General features: G+C 33.0%; 1 protein-coding gene across 1 annotated transcript in view; it reads right to left on the bottom strand.

Annotated features, from left to right (window-relative positions):
* Positions 1–22,444, bottom strand: part of LOC142321258 (cytosol aminopeptidase-like) — a 45,423-nt gene that overhangs the window by 19,172 nt on the left and 3,807 nt on the right. The window contains exons 3-6 of the mRNA XM_075359256.1: positions 21,783–21,974; positions 15,877–16,203; positions 7,646–7,748; positions 4,423–4,603 (exon numbers count right to left, since the gene is read on the bottom strand). Of these exons, the coding sequence (XP_075215371.1) occupies positions 4,423–4,603; positions 7,646–7,748; positions 15,877–16,203; positions 21,783–21,974 (803 nt within the window). The remainder of the gene's footprint in view (positions 1–4,422; positions 4,604–7,645; positions 7,749–15,876; positions 16,204–21,782; positions 21,975–22,444) is intronic.

The raw sequence follows: 22,444 nt of genomic DNA, 5'->3' as shown, positions 1-22,444 counted from the left end.
CAATTCTAACATAAAGCCAAATGAAGCGAAAGCGAAACACAAATCAAAGTTTAGATATAGATAAATCCTCATTCAGGAATCTGACAAGTTGGAAGTAAAGATTTTAGAAGAAAAAGATTTCAAAAGGCGGTGCCTCCGAAAGCACGGAGGCGTTTAAATGAATGGACGAGCACTTGGCCACCCCACATGCTTTAGCATCGAGTACATTGAGTCTGATACACTGCTGACCACAGCATTGGAGCTAATATCATCTAATGCTGGCAACAGGAAATTGCTCCATGATTTATTGGAGGATCAGAAGAATCCATATCAAAGGCCTCTCACACTGGAGTTCAACATGAAGCCTTCAGGAAGATGGAAAAAAGAAAAGAAGAAATTTGGTGATAAAATTTATGAAGAAGTTATTTTATTTAGCTTACAGAACTAACAGTGCTCAATAAATATTATGTAAATTTTTTTTTGACATTTCTTTAGAAATGGTTAAATGTTTTTAAAGTATTTTGGAGTGGCACATGTCCTTTACACGCTTGTTATCTTGAGTTTATTTGGGGTTTTAATATCCTTCACAAAGTCTATTTATGGATGATCTGTCATGACAAGATTAGTCTTTAGACTATATCACTAGTAATTTTATCAGGTAGGGAAAGAAATTTTTCTTTTTTTTTTGATGTGGATAGGAGCTGTCCACTCCCTAAAACATAAAAAAATAAAATAACAATGTTCGTTCTGGAAAGTCTTACTTAGACCTTTCGTTGATAAGTAGAATTTCCTTTTTCTTTTACATTTCACTTTTAATCCATTCTTGTATCTTTAATGTATCAGAATGTGTATTCAGATGATAATGTATAAGTATTACAGTTAGGGATTTTAATATTGTAGAAATATAAAAAAATTACTTGAATTGATTCATTGGTACAAAGAGGGTCTTCTAAATTTAAAGCATTTTAAAATTATATAATTCAATTAAAAACTATTGTCAGCTAATAATTAGTTAGCCAAATCTTGAATAATTATTGGAATAATTTGAACACTTGGTCTAATTTTGAGTTACACATTGAAAAGACAAGAAGTGCCCCATTTAGTGGCTAAGAACACATATCATTATCTTTTCTTACAAGGATATTTACAGATTATGGAACATTTTAACAGTTGGAGATATTTTAGTGCCTATGCCTACTTAAGAAATATTAACTTAGTCTATTTATATTACATTAAAAGCAATACTAACTTAATCATGTTTAGAAGTATACTGAAATACATTAGCCTGTTAAATTGTCTGTATTACTATCATCATTATTACATTAACATTTAAATAACTTGTCAACAAAATGATAAAATTAGTGGAGTGTGCAGAATATCCTCTCATTGGGTTTGTGATGTTAAATTAAAAGGGTAGGCAGATAAAGTAGAAAAGAATATTTTCCAGGTTACTGTAAGAAATTTAAGTTATCGAGGTCAATTTTAAAAATTAAAATTTCAATATGGAAGTCCTTATCCCGGCCAACAGGAGGAAGCTCCCTCAAATAACTATCCAAGTGGAAGATTCAGTCATATATCAAGTTGTCTGTTAAGTATCTCAGTGTATGGCTGGACATATGTGTGAGGTTCTTGGTGCATGTCCAAAATGGTGGAAAAGGTTTTGATGGCGTTCTTCAAACTCATGAGGAATATAGGTCTACTTACAATTATACATAAGGAGGGTGCTGGCCACAGTTGTGAGGTCCACCCTTCATATGCTGGCACAGTTTGGTTCAGAGCCTTGTAATACGAGAGATGCAGGAACATGCTCAACAAGATTCAGAGGAGGATGGTGCTCTGAACTGCTTCTGCATACTGAAGTGTCTAAACCAAGGCAGTGTTAATGGTTGCCAGGGTTCCACCTTTGGACCGCAACATTAGTGAATGCGTTGAAAGGTGATTGGGAAAAATGAAGGAACAGTCTTGTATATCACTATTTTTTGTGATGTCATTATCAGCACTCTGACACAAAATTACAGAAATAAAAAATTAACAATTAAAATTTACTTTAAAAATTAAACAGATCTAAAAGGCCTAGGTATACTAAATGTAGAATAAAACCAAAATAAAGACAATATTAACAATACTAAAATGTATATAAATGTACATACTTGGGAGAAAACATAGGAATAACCAATTATGTGAATATAAATAATGCATGGTCTTAAGAAACAACAAGACATTGGATAATATCACCATATTTTTCCCTAATAAATGACAGATGTTAGTCCCTAATTTAAATTTCCAACGCAATGCTGCACGTAACATATACAATCCACAAGTATGTGGTGTACCGTCAGATGACTGTCACAGTTAACACAAACAGTACATTGGTGTGAGTCATGATATCTCACAACTAGAGAAGTGGCATGAGAGTTGAGATGCTGCTGTTACTGGCCGATGGATGCACAAGGTCATCTCAAGCATGTAAAAGGAAAAATGGGTCTGTTGGAGGCATGGAGAAGTAATTTTTGATTGCATTCAACATCTAGCCAGAAGAGCAGGAAGAGAAGAGAGAATGCAAAGTGTAACTACTATGGACTAAATGAGACACAGTGGTCACACCTTCTTCGACTATTCTACGTGGGTTGAAGAGAGATTACAATAAACTAAAATCACCAGAAGGCTTTGTCCCACAATCCTCCTGGATAAATTGCTTGAAAACAATATCTATTGGAAGGTGATTTCTACCAACCATTCTTCAGGCAAAAATGGCAGAAGAGAACTATTAATGAAGAGAGCTATCAACAATGTTTGTTACTTGGTTGGGGATGAGACAGCATTAGTGAGGAGGCAGCTGGACACAAACAGTCTAACATAATCTGATTTCCTTGGGTGTACAAAAATGATACTCAGACAGACTGTAATAAGTTTTAGATAGAACGAACAGGATGCTGTCCTTTTTACTACAATACAAAGAACACATAAAAACTCTTCTTTCTACCTAAGAATCCACTTCACAAACTATCTGATTGAAATAAACCACACACATAAATGATGTTAATAGTAACTTGAAACTCTTAAATGTAAAAAACAAAGGACAAAAATCTAATACAATTGAGCAATTTGAAATACTAACACACAAAAGTATGTGAAAATAAAATTCTCAATGAATAAAACAATTTAAAATACGTGTTCTTTAAACTTATCAAAAAACAAAGGACTTTCAAAACTCAATTTTAATATTAACCCATCCAGTAGTATCAAAGGGCAATTAATGCTCCCAGTGGCAACCTTGGAAGAAGATTAACATAATGAGTGAAAACTAGCTAGTAAAGTTATTTGCAACTTTTTACTACAGTAAAATTTTTTTATAACATGAGGAAAGCATTTTTTTGTTAACACAGAACGTATTGGCAATCATAATTCAAACTTTCTAGAATCTGATGTATAACAGATGTTACAGCTACTGTACATTTTCTTGAAATAGCACATTTTCTTGATATTGCTAAATATTATATTTATATTTTATAAATGTGGAATTACGTTTTCTTGGAAGGAGTTTTCTCCTGAATATTTCCCATTCCACACTTTCTTTTCTGTGTTAATCACTCATATCTCTTTGATAAGAATACTCTGATGATATTCAGCTTCTTTAAATTTTTTGATAATGTTCATCGTAAGGACTGGGAGGGCAAACCTTATTATTATGTTGGTTTTGGAATTCTTCATAATGAATTTATAAGGTGCAAGATGGATGAAATCCTCTTTACCTAAGTTTTAAAGCTAATTACAAAACCATACCTGGATCCTTTATGAAATTTAATGGAAATTTAAATCTACTGAATCATGATATCTGTCAACAATTTAATGACTAATTTACTATGCCAGAACTTGAATTGCTTCAATACTGTTATCAGTTTATCTTTAACAACTGTTTTGCTCTCCAAGTTTTTCCAGGCGTTATTTGAATCTTTTCATAGTTTCTGGTAAATTACTAGTTGTTTTGTTACAACCTTTCAGTAGTATATTTGTAACTGAAATTTGTTATTTTAGCTGTTGCTGTTTAATGGAATGCATTCATAATATTTATTAAGTCATTTTCATTATATTTGTCATGGTTTAGGTATGCTAAAAAAGATTCTATTAGGATAATAATTTCATATGTAATGAAATCAATCTTCTTTTGGTTAAATTTCTTGGTAAATAAATGTTGTGCAAAACTCTGTGTAATCAGAATCACAGATCAAATATTTATTCGGCCATATTTTAAAGGGTTTTCCTAATCTCAAATAAAGTGCTATTAAAAATAATACCACCTGCAGGACAGTAATCAATTTTACATTTGAATGAGATGAATAAAATCTCCAAGTAGAACTTTTGAAAACACAATCCAGAAATTTAGAAAAGAAAGTAGTTATTTATTAAAAAATTGTTATTCTAATGGTTCTGTACTGCTCATACCAATCATGAGGACTGGTTTATTATCTGGACTACCACCACAGTAGGCCATCTCAAGCAGGAGAGGTGGTTCACATGATCCTTGGGCCATTGTCAGGAAAGATAACATTTTTGAATTTTGCATCCAATCATAATCACGAGCTTCTACTTGAATTCCTGCTTGACATAATTCTTCAACTGCACACTGCAAGGATATTACATTATTAGTCATGTCATTAATTAAAAATTGGGTACTTGTGCATTAACTGTCACGCAAATTTATTTTACATAATTTTGTTATTATGTATTTATTTATCTAATGCTAGTTAATGCACAAAAGTACCTAAATAATCAAAACATTACTGTTAATTAGTCAAGGTTAGCAACCGAAGCAAACATAGGTAACATTGGTTAGATTATTATAACCTTTCTTTTTCTGTTTAGCCTGGAACCAAAGTAAGGCATTACTTCAGAAGATGATGTGTATGAATGTAATGTAGTGTAATGAAGTGTAGTCTTGTTCAATTCCAGGTCAACCGTTCCTGAGAAGTGTGGTTAATTGAAACCTAACCACCAAAGAAAACCATTATCCATGATCTAGTAATTAAATCCATACAAAATGTAACTGCCTTTAATAAGATTTGAACCTTAGAAATCTTGACTTCGAATCAGCTGAATTGCGGGACGATTTCGTCGGTCTGAATAAACATAACTTTGCTTGCTAATCTTGTCTAATTAACGTTAGCTATACAAGATTAATCAAATTCGTGTAATTACTGGATTAATCAAAAAAGATAGCAAAAATAAATGATTATTTTATAATTTTTTTTTTTAAAAGAGTTTTTTAAAAATTATTTCAAATTACTCTTAAGACTAGCTTAGATAAAAAATACATAATAATATGCATACCGGTTAATGCAAAAATACCAAAAATTGTTATCTTTAAACAGTATACAAATCATTTCATTAGAAAATCATTAATATCAAAGGTTATGAAATCTGATACACAAGTAAAATAATATTTGTAATTCATTTCAATAAAAGTTACTTTTAGTAAATTTCCAATTTAATAATGAAAGTACCTCTTAATATTATTATTTAAAAAGGGTCTTTGATATTCAAAAATGTTGTCAAGTGATAGAAATGACATTGAAATAAATAAATCATTAAATCATGAAGTTTTTTTTTTAATATTGTAATAAAGAAAGAAAATAAAATAAAGTTGTGGAGAATAAGGCAGGATCAGAAAACAAAGAAATTTGGGTTTTGTTGCATAAAACTATCAGTTTCTTTTGTATCAAATTGACTAAATTTAATGTTTTAAAACTGTTTTTTCCACTCACTGGTGCTGCTGTTTTCACCTTAGTGCCAATCGATATTATTGCGGGTATTTTTTTTTTGTATTGGGCGACATTACTTACAATTTCATCAGAAAGTATGATGGATTTGAATTATATCAATTTAGAATTCCAGTTTATAAATGTTTATTATTTTTCAAGAATAATAGATTGCTCTTTTCTTTGGATGTGTAGAATTATGAAGGTAGTTACCACTGTTGAATTTTGCATTTTGAATCCTACACAGTTTATATAAATAAACTCTATGTTTCTATGGATAGTTACATTTTTGTATTGGAGCTGTTTTATATACTTCCCAATGTATAATGCACAAATTGGAGTAATGTTACAGGTGAATAAATCGTTATTATGTATTACAGGGAATAAAATTTTCTGTAAGTGTAACTTAGGAACTGTGTAGTGTACAGTGTGTTCTTTTGTTTATCAGTAATATCTATTAATAAGTTTAGGAAAATGGGATACCTTTGTTTGAAATGGCATACTTCAGCATACTGTTGTGTAATTTTAGTCAATGACATGCAGTGTGTTATAAGTAAATATATACAACAGATTTTGTCTTTGTTATTTTGGGTGGCTTCTTTTAAGGGTTCATTTATCTTAGTTTGAAACTGGATTCCATTTAACAAAGGAAGACACTGTACAGTTGCAAAAGTTGTCTCTTTATTCCAGGGAAATTGTGTTTGTTTAGAAATTGTGTTACAAGCTTTAATTGAATCGTATATTTTATTTTTCTCTTCTTATAGACAAAAATCATAAATTCATTAACACTGATATCAAATTTGATATTCTACACAACACAAAGGCTACAACTTCAGTCTTGAATGATTTGAAGTATAAACACACATTTTGTCAAAACACTTTTTGGGCAGTATAAATATGTTGTATGCTTTAATAAAAAGGATAAACTGCCAGTAACATCACTTGACGACAAGGTAAACATAAAAATTGCATGTGTTCTTGAAATATTTTTTGCCCAAAAAGGAGTGTATTTAGGGTATATGTAAACATGTTTGCTACAACATAGCAACTCAACAGCTGAACCAATTTAGATGACCAACATACATTAAATTGAATCAACTGGTTAACAGGTAACAGAAAATTATATAAAATTTAAAAAATGTAGACCTGTTTTTTTTGAGCCAGGAGTTACTGGGTTCAACACCAAGTCGTTAGGGACAATGCTCTCCCTAACAAGTGATTGTTAGAGACACAGTGATCATTATGGTTATTTAAGTATATTTTAGAGCACCTGCAGAATTTTCTTTAAGCATTGTTTTAGTCCCGAATGAATGACCACTTCTTTTACTATACATTTTATAACTGCATTTCTTATTACTGACTTAAATTAGGATTGTTAGAAAAGAACTTTGATAAATTTATTATTTTAAATTTGGATCTTTGAAGTCAGATTTTATTGATACTGTAATAAAAGACATCGTTATTTATTGCTAAGAGTTGAAGTAATAATTTTTTTCAGCTTTTAAAAACCAAAAAAAAGTGCAAAGCCTTTACTAATCCAGAGATTGATGAGTAAAAAAAATTTAGAATCAGTGATGACCCTTCCCCTAATTAAAATAACCTGTTTATAAGTCTGGATTTGTTGTATATTTATTTATTGTAACATTGGTTTGGTATAAACATATTTGAAGTAATATTCTATTACTATCTAGCATACTTTAAAACTGCTATTATTAAATGGGAGGATGTATCAGGTGTATATATTATAATTATATACAATAATTCTTAATGTATATATATTACAATTAGATATATATATTTTATTTTTATTAATATTTAAATTATTATAATATGTATATATTTATTTAGGTGTATATATTTAATATTAAGGTATTCTTCTTTAGAAAATATAGATTTCAGTTTATAAATACCTCAACAAAATGAGTGGGTGTCATAATATTTGAAGGACACTGCTCCAACATTCTTGCAAAATTTTGGGCTTTAGCTTTCTCTCTTCCTTTTTGCCAGCCTGATCTGAAAAAAGATTTCTATTTCTTTTATTAGTGTTTTTAACTAATCATGAATCATTTTAATTAACATTACAAGGAATTCAATGCCTCAAGGAATAGAAGACATTATCGTTAATTTTAGCTAGCAGGTTTTTTGGTTTACTAAATGTTGTACTGTAGGTGATATCAGCTAGGTGGACATCTGTGGAAAGGCTACAGTAAGGTAATGAATGGTTCCTAGAAGTAGTACCTGTTTAGTGGCTGTACAGACTTAGTAACAGAAACTTAAAAATTTGCTGTATTTGAATTATAAAAGGCAAAGATCAATTAAGTGCATTTGATGATTTTGTAAAATGTAACATACGGTACAAAGATTTTGGAATTATAATCTGAGCTTTATCTACAAAAGAAACTTTTTCTATTCATGGAATTATATAACACCAGTGAAAAATTTATACCAGAGTAGAAAGTTTATTATTAAAAAAATTAATTACATTGAAATAATAGATTACAAGATTATTAAAAGTGTTTTAAAGAAAACTGGTGTTTTAGAAATACAAAACATTAAACAAGAAATCATTAAAAAGTGATATCGTGACCTTTACCATTTTGTATGGTTTACTAATTAAAGAGTAGTCTGCAAAAACAATTACAACAAAGACTACAATTAAAATCAACGACATCTTTTATTTTAGGCATCACTAATTTATTTGTAAGGATCACAAGATTACTGGCAAAGATTAAAGAAAAACAGTAACCAAGGAATTTGAAACCTACCAGAAAAATGTAGAAAAGTAGTAGTCTGAATCAAAAATCTAGGATATAAAACAGGCTGAACCAGGGAAATATATTAAATTCTTAAGACAATATTGGGAATTATTGATGCAACCAATTATTTGCTACCATTCTGAAATTGACAAGAGTGAAATATGCACAAAAGCTACCCTCTTCAGGTTTAATATTGTTTTCTTTTAATTTATTATTTGGTATTGGATATTCATGTATTCAACTTCTAAACAATGAAGTCTGATATTGGAATAACATTTGTAAGGTTTAAAAATTAAAAAATAATTCTCAGGAAAATATTTTGCACTATAAATTTTAAAGGCTAGAATGATTTTAATGTACATTTCATTTTGAAGATGCATTCATACCAAAACACACACAAATCAAAATTAAGAACAAACATCCATAAAAACAAACACACACATATTTTTACTAAACTTTATAAAATATACTTACAAATCACAAACACATTTAAATATTTTCCCACATTACTGATTGACAGAAATGAATAACTAAAAAAAAATAAACAATCAAGACAAGAAATTACACAGTCAGATCAAAAACACAATATTACAACACAGATAATTGCTCATCCATGAATTTTACCCCCCTGTGGTAAATCATATAAACAATCACTCAAATTAAATAAAAAAGGACTCCTTGATAAAAGAGTGTTTAAAATACAATTTACATTAAAAAAAAACCAACCATAAGCGTTAAAACAGAAATTAAAATGTTCAACAAAAAAAGACATCATTTCAACATAAATATACTATGACACAAGTAATTTGTAAAACTTGCAACAATTCAAACAGCAAAAACCAACCTTTCTGAAATGCAACAACCGCTTAAAAAACAACACAGCAGATAGTAAAAAACAACAAAAAAACCGTCCACAAAACACCACTTTTGGAAAAGGCAGAAAAAGGATCCAGAATTGTCATCAATGGTAAAAAAGAACAACATAAGAAAATAAACAATTTGAATCACAGAAAAATATCAAATAATTAAAACATGATACTTTCTCTTTCTTTTTCAAGTTTAGCCTCCGGGAATTACCGTTCAGGCATTACTTCATAAGATGATGTGTATAAGTGTAAATGAAGTATAGTTTTGTTCAGTCTCAGTTCGACCATTACTGAGAAGTATGGTTAATTGAAACCCAACCACCAAAGAACATCGGTATTCACGATCTAGTATTCAAATCCATTTAAAAGTAACTGTCTTTATTCGGACTTGAACGCTGCAACTCTCGACATCCAATCAGCTGATTTGGGAAGACGCGTTCACCACTAGATCAACCCAGTAGGTTAAAACAAGATCCTAAAGATAAAATATATGAACACTAATAAAGAATTCATCAACGAATCCAATTACATAATTACTGCAGAAACCGATACCATATACCTGGAATAATCAGATTTTAAACTATAACATTTTTCAAGCAATTCACAAAATTTGTAAAGATAAATCAACCTATCCTGTAATTAACTGATATCTAACATCATTTCTTTTTCTTTTTTTATTTATTCTGGGCGAAAACTGCTTCGGCGTTATCGCCCGGCTACGACATGTTTGTTGTAGTAAACTAACATAAATCACATTCTATGTCTCAAAATAATAAAATTTCAGCTATACAGCAGTTAGCATGAACAACTGATACGCACTAGAAATTTAAATTGAGTATAAACGGACGGCCCGAAGAAACCGTAAAACGTAAGATAAAACTATTTCATCATCCCCTAAAGTAGTTCAATGTTAGCCCTCAGGTTACATTCGTGACGCAATGGATCATAATATATACAATCCCGCATGAATGTGGTGCACTGTCAGTCGGCAGTCACAGCGAGTACAAATTGGTGCATTTGTTTGAGTCATCCGATATCCATAAATCAGCCTAGTATGCCCTATTCGCAAACTGCAAATATTAACATCCTAACGGTTATTTCTGCAAGAGAAGTGAGTGCCACGGCGAGAAAGCGTCGTTAACTGGCGAAGTTTGTTGTTCATGGTAGCATCCCAATCACTTTGCTACCCATTATCAACCACCCTCTTTAGGAAACAGGCAAGATCGTTAGAGGCGACACCAGTGAAAGGAAGATGGAAACAAGCTTTCTTTGACCACTATCTGCGTGCTTATTGGCTGAAATTCCTATATGGCTGGGGTTTCAGCAAAAGCTCACTGTTGTATTACGTCTACTCATTTGCAAGGTGCGAGATGATCCTACAGACAACAGGGAGTCTAGAGTGCACATTATTAAACGCCTGTAGGGCACTTATGGAATCTCAGAAAATAATAGCATGTCAATATTTTTGGTTAATTATATGTAAGGCCTTAATTAATGGCATACAATCTGCAATCGTATACAGTTTTGCAACAAAAATACTAGTGATGATGGGAAGGCCGAACATGCATGTTTCGTAAGATTACCGGATTTCTGTTCTGTTTGTTATATTAACAAAGATAAAGGCAGTAGTTAACGTGAGAAGGCTGCCAAGGAAGGTAATAACATAACATGAAGCAACAGTAAGGATTGGAGGTAATTGTACACTTAAGAACTGAGAAAAGGCGTTGAGCTCTGATGCCTAGCGGAACAATAGATCTCGGCTGTTCCTGGTATTGATTAACATGCTAGTTCGAAGTTTATATCAAAGGTTGAGGTGAGTTAGTAGCACTTTAATGCGAGCCACGTAGAAGCATATAATTTGCTTCCGTTTGTTCCAGAGAGATGGCTCACCACTGTCCACCAGCAGACTTATCACGGGGCTTGAGCGAAAAGCAGCAGTGGCTAAGACGGATTAACTAATGAGGGACTGCATCGAGTATCTTTAGTGCGGTGGCCCGCGCCGATGAATAACCTACGCAGCTGTAGTCCATGCGGGAGCGGACCATAGGTCTGTAGAAGCACAACATGCATACACGATCGACTCCCCAACGGGTCTCAGCATGTCTAACATTTTTAGACACTTTACCTTCAACCTTCAAATGTGCTACCCATATTAGTCACTGGTGCATGCTTAAACTGGTTCATCATGTAAATGCAGTTGAGGGTCAAATGTTCCCTCAACCGGGAAACGCAAATGCACTTGGTTTTTGAGGGGAAAACGTGAATCCAGTAAATTTACACCACGATTCTAAGAGGGTTGTTGTGTTTTGTAGCAGCCTTTCACCTGTAGCTAACATTGTACATGCTATGTAAATAGAAAAATCATCTACAAATAAAGAACATATAACTGGTTTTCGCATGCACTTTTTTATACTACGGGAAAAGTCATGTTGATCGTCTTTTGGGATGCCCAAGGTGTCGTCTTTTGTGATTACTTGGAAAATAAACTGTTTACTACTGAGACATGCTGATAAAAAAAGTGAAGCCAGCAATGAGGAAAAAATGTTGCGGATCTCAAAGAAAAGGAGTAATATTTCTACATGACAATGCTTGTCCTCACATCGCCCAGGTGACCCAAGAGACCCTTTTGAAAAATGGTTGGGAGACACTACACATCCTCCCTACAGTCCAGATTTGGCTCCCTCAATTTTTCATTTATTTGCTCCACTCCAGGAGGCATTACGTGAAAAAAATTCAGAAACAATGAGGTGATCAAAGAAATTGTGGGAAAGAGGCTCAAACTAGACAAAGACTTCTTTGCATCAGGTATAAAAAAAACTAGTTCATCGTTGGAACAAGTGTATTGATATTGTAGGGATTATGTTCAGAAGTAGTAAAAGTCTCATTTTGTAAAAATACATTTTTTCTACTTCAGTTGGTCTCTTTAATTATTGATTGTCCCTCGTATTTATGACTAAGGCAAACTAAGTGACTCTTAGAACACTTCCCTGAGGAACTCTATTACTAGTGTGAAACTTCCAGATACTGTAGTTCAAATTCAAACTCGAAAGGACTGACTACTAAGGAAACCCCTGCTAAATGCGAGTAGATAACCTTTCACCACATTCATTAAGTGAATTTTAGAAGTCCTCTCCTCCATGCGGTGTCGTACGCCTTTTGCAAGTTGAAAAATACAGCAACCATGCTTTGGCGAAGTAGAAAAGCACTTTGAATAGCTTCTATGGGAACTATGTGATAAATAGATGATCTGCCCTAGAAGAAACCGCATTGTTCTGGGGCAATCAGGAAGTTTCTCTCAAGGTACCACACTAGATGATGGTTTACCATTCATTCCATAATCTTGCACAAGGTACTGGTCAAGGAGATAGGATGATAACATGTCGAGCATGATTTATCCTTACCACGTTTCAGTGCAAGTCTCTTGCACACAGTACTAAAGGATTTTCTTCCTGTGTTAGGATTTCTATATCCTCACAATGAGAACTGAGACCGCAAAAATTCCACTGAATAGTATGTAGCCATAGAAAAAACTGTTATACATAAACTGCGTGCAGATTACTTATCAAAAACTATCTGGTTTTTCATTTAAGTACCTAAGACTTTCAGGAAGTGCTTAACTTCTGATTCTTCATCGATCTCCATATCCTCGAAGAGACTCTGAGATGGTAGTGAAGATTTAGATGCCTGGGAGGCTGGAGATACCAAACCAGGCAATAGAATTTTATAGAAAAAATCCCTTCAATGGGATCTTAGTAGTTTTTTGTGTTGCTGGTGCAGTGGGAGTTTTATTTGGTGGTGTACTAACTGAAGTTGATTTCAGTAAAACATTGTTGGTCTTTCCACCAAAAGTATACTTTTCCTTATCAGTACTCAACGCTGAAATAGCAGAGGTAAGGGATTGTACCTGTTCTCACAAAGCCTGTACAAATTTTGTTAGTTCTTTGCATAATGTACATTCTTATTCTTTTGCACATTGCTAGAAAGAGCTTGTACAAAACTATCACTAAATTTCTTTGCATGCGCTATCGTTATCTTCTGTTTGGCTATTACGCGCACATACTTACTCCTTGGTGCAACCAATTTTTTTGTGTCCAAAACCCTGACACTGAAAGCAATGTCTCAGGTTAGATATGTATGGTCGCACATGTACAAAGAGGTAGCCAATTCTTATTCTCTCAAAAACAGTTGGAGCAGAAAACATTAAGACAAATGAGGATGTTGGCATATCAAAACCATTCTCCTTCTTCATGATCCTCTATACAGCAGTGACAGATTGTGGTGACAGCTCTTTACATATCTCTGTTATTTCAATATCAGCCAAGTCACAGCAAAAGATAACTCCCTTGCTGGAGTTTAGTATGTTGTGTTGCTCTATAATCACTTACTCCATCCCTACGTACCTAAGTACTATGAGTTTTCAGCTCTGTTCATCATTATTCACCTCAATCAACAGGATGCCACTCCTTGAGCTTTTTTATTGATTTCGGTGAGCCACAAGCATTTCCTTACATTTCCCTATTAGAAATAGTCGTTTCAAACCTCTATTTTTGTTGGTTTTTTCAAGTGGATCAGTTACCACTGAAAGGTTTTTATTAGGGGCTGCAATATGGTTCCCATGAATACCAGCAATATAAAAGACCACTCCAGCAGAGTGCATGCATACCAGAGCTAGAGCTACATACACTTGGGTTCACCCAGATGCCCATAGAACATTGTTTAAGACTCACTATGTACAGACATCCACCCATTGGCACAATAGTTTCCTCCTTGGATTACAGTTGTGTTTCATAAGGTATCGCAACATCACTAAGTATAAATAAAAGAAGAAATAGTATAGAATGTTGTTGTGTAGTCGTGTTATGGTATATGTTGTAAATTGTGTCGTTTTCTTGATGTAGTATATGTGTGCAGTGTAAAGTGTTTTGCAGCTCTGTGTGTAGTGGGAAGAAAAGCTGCAGAGGCTAGGCCTGTGGGGACGCCAACCCCCCAAAATCATATCCAACATGGGGACAATACTGTGATAAAAAAGAATGTATACCTATTTAAAAAAAAACATATTCCTTTGCAATGCCACATATAAAAAATCTCAACAATAGCATTTCCATTTCTGAAACAATCAAAATCTTACACAACCATTTCAAAGAGAATAACAGAACTAAAAACCTAATCAGTGAATCCATTAATAATGGATGCTCTCAATAAAATTACAAAAACCAAGTTACTTCCATCTTCAGGAAAAGTTTTGCACAAAATCTAATCGACAACCTATAGAATTCACCATCCCAGGCATATTAGATGAAAGTTTTACAACATACAGAAAAAAAATCCTCACAAACAATGATAGCATTACAAACCTATGTTATATAATCCTCCTACAGTTTGAGAACACCTCCTCACACACACCAAGAAAATTTACAAAAAAACATTTACTGCTAATATTTTGAACATAACTCTCACAAAACATGAACATAGACTCAAAATTTGTGGAAAAACCTATCACAACAGAAAGTCATCACCTCATAAAATATACTTTCAATTTTGAGAAATATGCTTTACAGACTCCACAAAATTTCACATAAAATCTATCAAAAGTTAAACTGTACATAATAAAAGATTAGCTGCATCACACAATAAAAAATGAGCTACAGCAGTGTGCACAACAGAACAGTAGTAGACAGGATTTCTACAGCAATTTCAGAACAAAAATCCCCAAAAACAGAAGCAGCAAATTAAAAAAAGGGAGGTTACAACAGTGCATATAGAACCATTAATAAAACAATATACAAACAATCCAAAAAATATGATGTATGTGTAATATATAAACTTGATTGCTCAGATCAGAAAAAACAGGATGCTGTTTTTCACAATGATACGAAGAATCCACAAAAGCTCTTTCTTTACTCCATTATCAAATTTCTTTTACAAATCAGCTCATTCAAACAAACCACTCATCCAGAAATACCAGCAACAGTATGAAAATCTTGTGCGTTAAAAAACAAGACACAAACTTGACACTTTCTTATTCTGGATACTCAAAATATACAAGCACAAAAAACATATAGAAACAAACTTTAAATAAATAAAAATATTTAAAACACACACTCTTCCAACATCATAAAAACAAAGAACCTTAAAAATAAACAAGTGATTCAAACGTAAGTGCTACATCCAATGCCACCAGAAAAGCAGCACTCCCAGAAGCAGCCTGTGAAGATTAATTTAGTATGAAATCTAGTTCAGATCCAGGAAAAGTGAAAATAATAAAAAACTTTCACCTAAAAATAAAGTGTACTATAGTTATTTTTAAAAACTTAATGAATAAAAATTTGTTAAAAAAATTGATCTCTTTTTTATGAAATCAAATTAATGTAGCAATGTCAGAATGAAAACTGTGTTCAATAGCTTAAGAAATTTTAGTATTATTCATTTTACATAGTTTTTTGCTATTTCCCATTTAGTAAATGTTTTAAGTAGTTTAACTGTTTATACTTTAACAAACTTTAATAATGTAACTCTTACACATCATTGTCATCAAAAGGATATATTTCAGAAACAGTATCCCGTGATTCCTTATTTTTCAAATCTTGAAATCTCCAAACAGCTAAAATTGCACCTTCAGCAGCAGCTTCAGCACATGCAAATGATTCAATTTCAATTTTGTTTACACATAATTTTTGTAATTTTCTAGCCCCTGCACCAGCAGCAATTCTAACATTTTCTTTTGTCTCATTCAAATACTCCACTTCATTGTAAGGTGGGTCTTTTGGACCTAACCCTACAACTGCTACAGCATGGTAATCAGCGAGACCATGAAAAACTTCAGTTTCTCCTAACTTTGGTCTAATCCTGTTAAAAAAGTATCATTATAATTATAAAACAAATTAACTTAATTGTAATAAAATTATTATAAGCAAATTTAAATTTTACTATTCAATTTTTCTCGTTGTGATCTTAAAATTTAAACAGATTTCTTATCAAGGTATTATAATTGTATTTATAAATATTAAAAGAAAAGAAAATTACTCATGAATATGAGCAAATGTGACATACAATATTGCTAGCATTAAAATACCATTGATTATTTTTTAGTAAATTTATGAGTCATGGTCAGAGTTATGAGTCATATTTACTTCAAGGAACTGGCTAATTCTGGTGCATACTAACACTGATGCATGGGATCGGTCTTAGTATTCAGATAAAAAGCAAAGATATATCTAACAGCATAAAATATTATCATATATTAACCAACATTTTCAAAATAAGAGAATAAGAATGTATGTAACACTGAAATATGAAAAGAATCACAAATGAACACACTCTTCCAGATGAGTAAAAATAAAAGTGTGCTGACTGCTATGTAAGTACTAGGTTTGAACTGGAATATATGGAGCATATTCACTTACATAATACTGAACAATAGAATCAAACTTTGTAGATTACATCATAGATTTTTTTTTTGTCTTCAGTCATTTGACTGGTTTGATGCAACTCTACAAGATTCCCTATCTAGTGCTAGTCGTTTCATTTCAGTATACCCTCTACATCCTACATCCCTAACAATTTGTTTTACATTTTCCAAACGTGGTCTGCCTACACAATTTTTCCCTTCTACTTGTCCTTCCAATATTAAAGCGACTATTCCAGGATGCCTTAGTATGTGGCCTATAAGTCTGTCTCTTCTTTTAACTATATTTTTCCAAATGCTTCTTTCTTCATCTATTTGCCGCAATACCTCTTCATTTGTCACTTTATCCACCCATCTGATTTTCAAAATTCTCCTATAGCACCACATTTCAAAAGCTTCTAATCTTTTCTTCTCAGATACTCTGATCGTCCAAGTTTCACTTCAATATAAAGCGACACTCCAAACATATACTTTCAAAAATCTTTTCCTGACATTTAAATTAATTTTTGATGTAAACAAATTATATTTCTTACTGAAGGCTCGTTTCGCTTGTGCTATTCGGCATTTTATATCGCTCCTGCTTCGTCCATCTTTAGTAATTCTACTTCCCAAATAACAAAATTCTTCTACCCCCATAATCTTTTCTCCTCCTATTTTCACATTCAGTGGTCCATCTTTGTTATTTCTACTACATTTCATTACTTTTGTTTTGTTCTTGTTTATTTTCATGCGATAGTTCTTGCGTAGGACTTCATCTATGCCGTTCATTGTTTCTTCTAAATCCTTTTTAATCTCGGCTAGAATTACTATATCATCTTTATCACAGCAAATCATAGCATCATTATCTTTTCACCTTGTACTGTTACTCCGAATCTAAATTGGTCTTTAACATCATTAACTGCTAGTTCCATGTAAAGATTAAAAAGTAACAGAGATAGGGAACATCCTTGTCGGACTCCCTTTCTTATTACGGCTTCTTTCTTATGTTCTTCAAATGTTACTGTTGCTGTTTGGTTGCTGTACATGTTAGCAATTGTTCTTCTATCTCTGTATTTGAACCCTAATTTTTTAAAAATGCTGAACATTTTATTCCAGTCTACGTTATCGAATGCCTTTTCTAGGTCTATAAACACCAAGTATGTTGGTTTGTTTTTCTTTAATCTTCCTTCTACTATTAATCTGAGGCCTAAAATTGCTTCCCTTGTCCCTATACTTTTCCTGAAACCAAATTGGTCTTCTCCTAACACTTCCTCCACTCTCCTCTCAATTCTTCTGTGTAGAATTCTAGTTAAGATTTTTGTTGCATGACTAGTTAAACTAATTGTTCTGTATTCTTCACATTTATCTGCCCCTGCTTTCTTTGGTATCATTACTATAACACTTTTTTTGAAGTCTGACGGAAATTCCCCTTTATCATAAATATTACACACCAGTTTGTATAATCTATCAATCGCTTCCTCACCTGCACAGCGCAGTAATTCTACAGGTATTCCGTCTGTTCCAGGAGCCTTTCTGCCATTTAAATCTTTTAATGCTCTCTTAAACTCAGATCTCAGTATTGTTTCTCCCATTTCATCCTCCTCAACTTCCTCTTCTTCCTCTATAACACCATTTTATAATTCATTTCCTCCATATAACTCTTCAATATATTCCACCCATCTATCGACTTTACCTTTCGTATTATATATTGGTGTACCATCTTTGTTTAACACATTATTAGATTTTAATTTATGTACCCCAAAATTTTCCTTAACTTTCCTGTATGCTTCGTCTATTTTACCAATGTTCATTTCTCTTTCCACTTCTGAACACATTTCTTTAATCCACTCTTCTTTTGCCAGTTTGCACTTCCTGTTTATAGCATTTCTTAATTGCCGATAGTTCCTTTTACTTTCTTCATCACTAGCATTCTTATATTTTCTACGTTCATCCATCAGCTGCAATATATCGTCTGAAACCCAAGGTTTTCTACCAGTTCTCTTTATTCCGACTAAGTTTGCTTCTGCTGATTTAAGAATTTCCTTTTTAACATTCTCCCATTCTTCTTCTACATTTTCTATCTTATCTTTTTTACTCAGACCTCTTGCGATGTCCTCCTCAAAAATCTTCTTTACCTCCACTTCCTCAAGCTTCTCTAAATTCCACCGATTCATCTGACACCTTTTCTTCAGGTTTTTAAACCCCAATCTACATTTCATTATCACCAAATTATGGTCGCTATCAATGTCTGCTCCAGGGTAAGTTTTGCAGTCAACAAGTTGATTTCTAAATCTTTGCTTAACCATGATATAATCTATCTGATACCTTGCAGTATTGCCTGGCTTTTTCCAAGTGTATATTCTTCTATTATGATTTTTAAATTGGGTGTTGGAAATTACTAAATTATACCTCGTGCAAAACTCTATAAGTCGGTCCCCTCTTTCATTCCTTTTGCCCAGCCCGTATTCACCCACTATATTTCCTTCCTTGCCTTTTCCAATGCTTGCATTCCAATCTCCAACTATTATTAAATTTTCATATCCTTTTACGTGTTTAATTGCTTCATCAATCTCTTCGTATACACACTCTACCTCATCATCATCATGGGCGCATGTAGGCATATAGACGTTAACAATCATTGTCAGTTTAGGTTTTGATTTTATCCTTATTACAATGCTTCTATCGCTATGCGTTTTGAAATACTCTACTCTCTTCCCTATCTTCTTGTTCATTATGAAATCTACTCCTGCCTGCCCATTATTTGAAGCTGAGTTAATTATTCTATAATCATCTGACCAAAAGTCGCCTTCCTCTTCCCACCGAACCTCACTAATTCCTACTACATCCACATTTACCCTATCCATTTCCCTTTTTAAATTTTCTAGCCTACCAACCTTTTTTAAACTTCTAACATTCCACGCTCCGACTCGTAGAATGTTATTTTTTAATTTTCTGGTGACCCCTTCCTTAGTAGTCCCCACCCGGAGATCCGAACGGGGGACTAGTTTACCTCCGGAATATTTTACCAAGGAAGGCACCTCCATCATTGCTATTTGAAAATGCAGAGTGCTACATTTTCTTGGAAAAAAAGCAGCTGTAGTTTTCCATTGCTTTCAGCTGCGCAGTACTCAGAGGACTGAGTGATGTTGATATGGCCGTTTAAGTCATTGTGACTCACGCCCCTAACAACTACTGAAAGAGCTGCTGCCCTCTTTCAGGAATCATTCCTTAGTCTGGCTCTCAACAGATACCTCTCCGATATGGTTGCACCTTCGGTCCAGCTACTCTGTATCCCTGAGCACTCAAGCCCCCTCACCAACGGCAAGGTCTCATGATTCATAGAGGAGGACATCATAGAAACATAACAAATATACAAGTGCACAACTAGGAAAGTTTAAATTCCTTCATGCCTGAATTTTTAATTTTTTCAAAAAAAATCTCAGGGCTTTAAAATAAACCAAGATACCTAAGAAAAATATTTAAAAAATTTAACTTCACTCAATTTAGTTTTATGGGCTTAAATATGAAGTGGCATCAACTTATGTCACCATGTATTTGCGGTAATCACTAAAATAAAAATGTTTTGAACAAGTTATTTTTTTTTTGTGTATTACAAACTTCCTTATACATTTATAAATCAATTTAATTTTACACGTTATCTTAAATTAAAAACATATTTTCATAATTACTTCCTTGTACAAAGTAAGGAAGTATTCCACATCAGATTTTTTTTAAATTGTAATATGGGTTTTTTGAAAGTGCATGAATGTATTTTATATGAAATTTTCAATACAGTCTGCATATACAGGCTCATTTGGTTTGCATGACATTTCTCTTGGCACTACCCCATTTGGTCACCCTAATGCATAAGACCAAATGTTTATGCCACAAACAGCTACTGAGCCTCGAAACAGTTAAGCAACCAGTCCTAACTAGCTCCTGGAGCTAAACCTAATTGGGTGAGTGAACTAAGTGTGGTGCCACACCGTGGCACACTGTACCACACTGTGGTGCCCGCAGATGCACAGGTCATCAGCTGCCAGGTAGAGCCGAAACAAATATTGGTTCAAATTCACGTGGTTGGAGAGCACCTGGACACAAATTGCCCTTAAAAACAAAGGAGAGGCCACCCAAATCTCCCCAAATCCTGTATAAATCTATACAAGGACCTTCCCTTAGTCATGGCATGCCATTCTTGCTGCCACACATCCATCACGAGGCTGTAAATGGCACCATCATCTCATCAGTTGACTGATGTTCCTCTAGTAATGCTGCCTTATGAAATGAATCATGAAAGTGCGGTTTCTATGAGCCTAATTTTCCAAAATTTAGCATTTATTTTTAGCTTCTTCTCATCAGAATTATTTATATAATGAAGGAATCATTTGATTTCTTCAGTGTCACAGTTAAAACATTATCAGCTATTAAGCCTAACCTTAGTCCTGGATTTGAAGACCAGTACATACTGCAAGATGGATGGATATCTTATGTATGTCATCACAATATTGATTCCTAAGAATACTTTCATCTCGGAAACTGAAACTTTCCATTTTTGCTGATCATACGTTTCAGAAGTAATGTGATCAAACAGATTATCTGGGAACAAAAATTTGAAAATTCATAATGATTATCTCAGTTGATAAATATTTCATCAGTACTTTTGAACTTTGGAGGATTTCCAGAAATTCATTCTCTCTTCCTGGGAACCAAAGTTCAGGCCTTTCTGGACATGATTTTGGTTTCCTTATTTATTTATTAACTGGAGGAATATCAGACAGTGAATTATTTGATGGTTTTTGGCAACTAGCAGAAGCTGTTTTTCTCTTTAACTGACAAACAATATCCGTTTTGTCAAATTATTTCCTTTCAGATCTGTTGATATATAAGAATGGTCTTTGATTACTGCACTAAGAATTTGCTTGTTGCTTGACCCAGGTAGAAAAAAATTTTCTGATTGTGATGGTATGGATGCAGCTGCAGTGTTAAGCATATGCTGACTTGATCAAGCCTTATTTTATTCTAACTCTAACACTACTCTTACTTCTTGGTTGCCTGCTTCAGCCTCTCAGAATCTAAATCAAGTTCATTATATTTCATATCCTTTAATGTAATTTTTTCTTCTATATTAAATGACTGTGTTTTTTCATTGTCATCTTCATCTAAATCAATGCAATCTGAATAGAGATGGCAAATGATAGCTGACTTGCTATTCATCATCAGTAATACAATCACCCTGAAACAGAAACAAAAGAAGATGTTATAGTAAATTTGCTTTCTAATACATAAAACATGCTATAAATGATTCATTAAATTTTGATTTTTTTCCTGAAAATATAGAAAAAGAATAAATATAATCTCAAAATGTTGACTGGTACTGAGAATACATTGTGGAATCAGTTTATGTCAGTTGACTTTCACATATAAACAATACCTAACAAGGAATATATAATAAATTTTAATGCATAAGTAGCTAGAAATAATCTAAATTAACAAAAAAATAATTTTACTCACCATTTGAATATCCTTGTTTAGTAGAATTTGATGTGGAAAATTCAACTTCAGCACTACTGTCATAACTTAGAATGACTGATAGAAATGATTATAAATTAGAAAATTTAAGCCTGAACTCTGGTGGTCACTCAACTACTACTGGCATCATTTGTTGATAGTGCAGATAAGGAACATGAGCAGTTGGGGTTATAA

This window comes from Lycorma delicatula, chromosome 3 (genome assembly GCF_047948215.1).
Source record: "Lycorma delicatula isolate Av1 chromosome 3, ASM4794821v1, whole genome shotgun sequence".
NCBI classification, from domain to species: domain Eukaryota; kingdom Metazoa; phylum Arthropoda; class Insecta; order Hemiptera; family Fulgoridae; genus Lycorma; species Lycorma delicatula.
The sequence above is the reverse complement of the archived record's forward strand: the minus strand, read 5'-3'. Positions and strand labels throughout refer to the sequence as shown.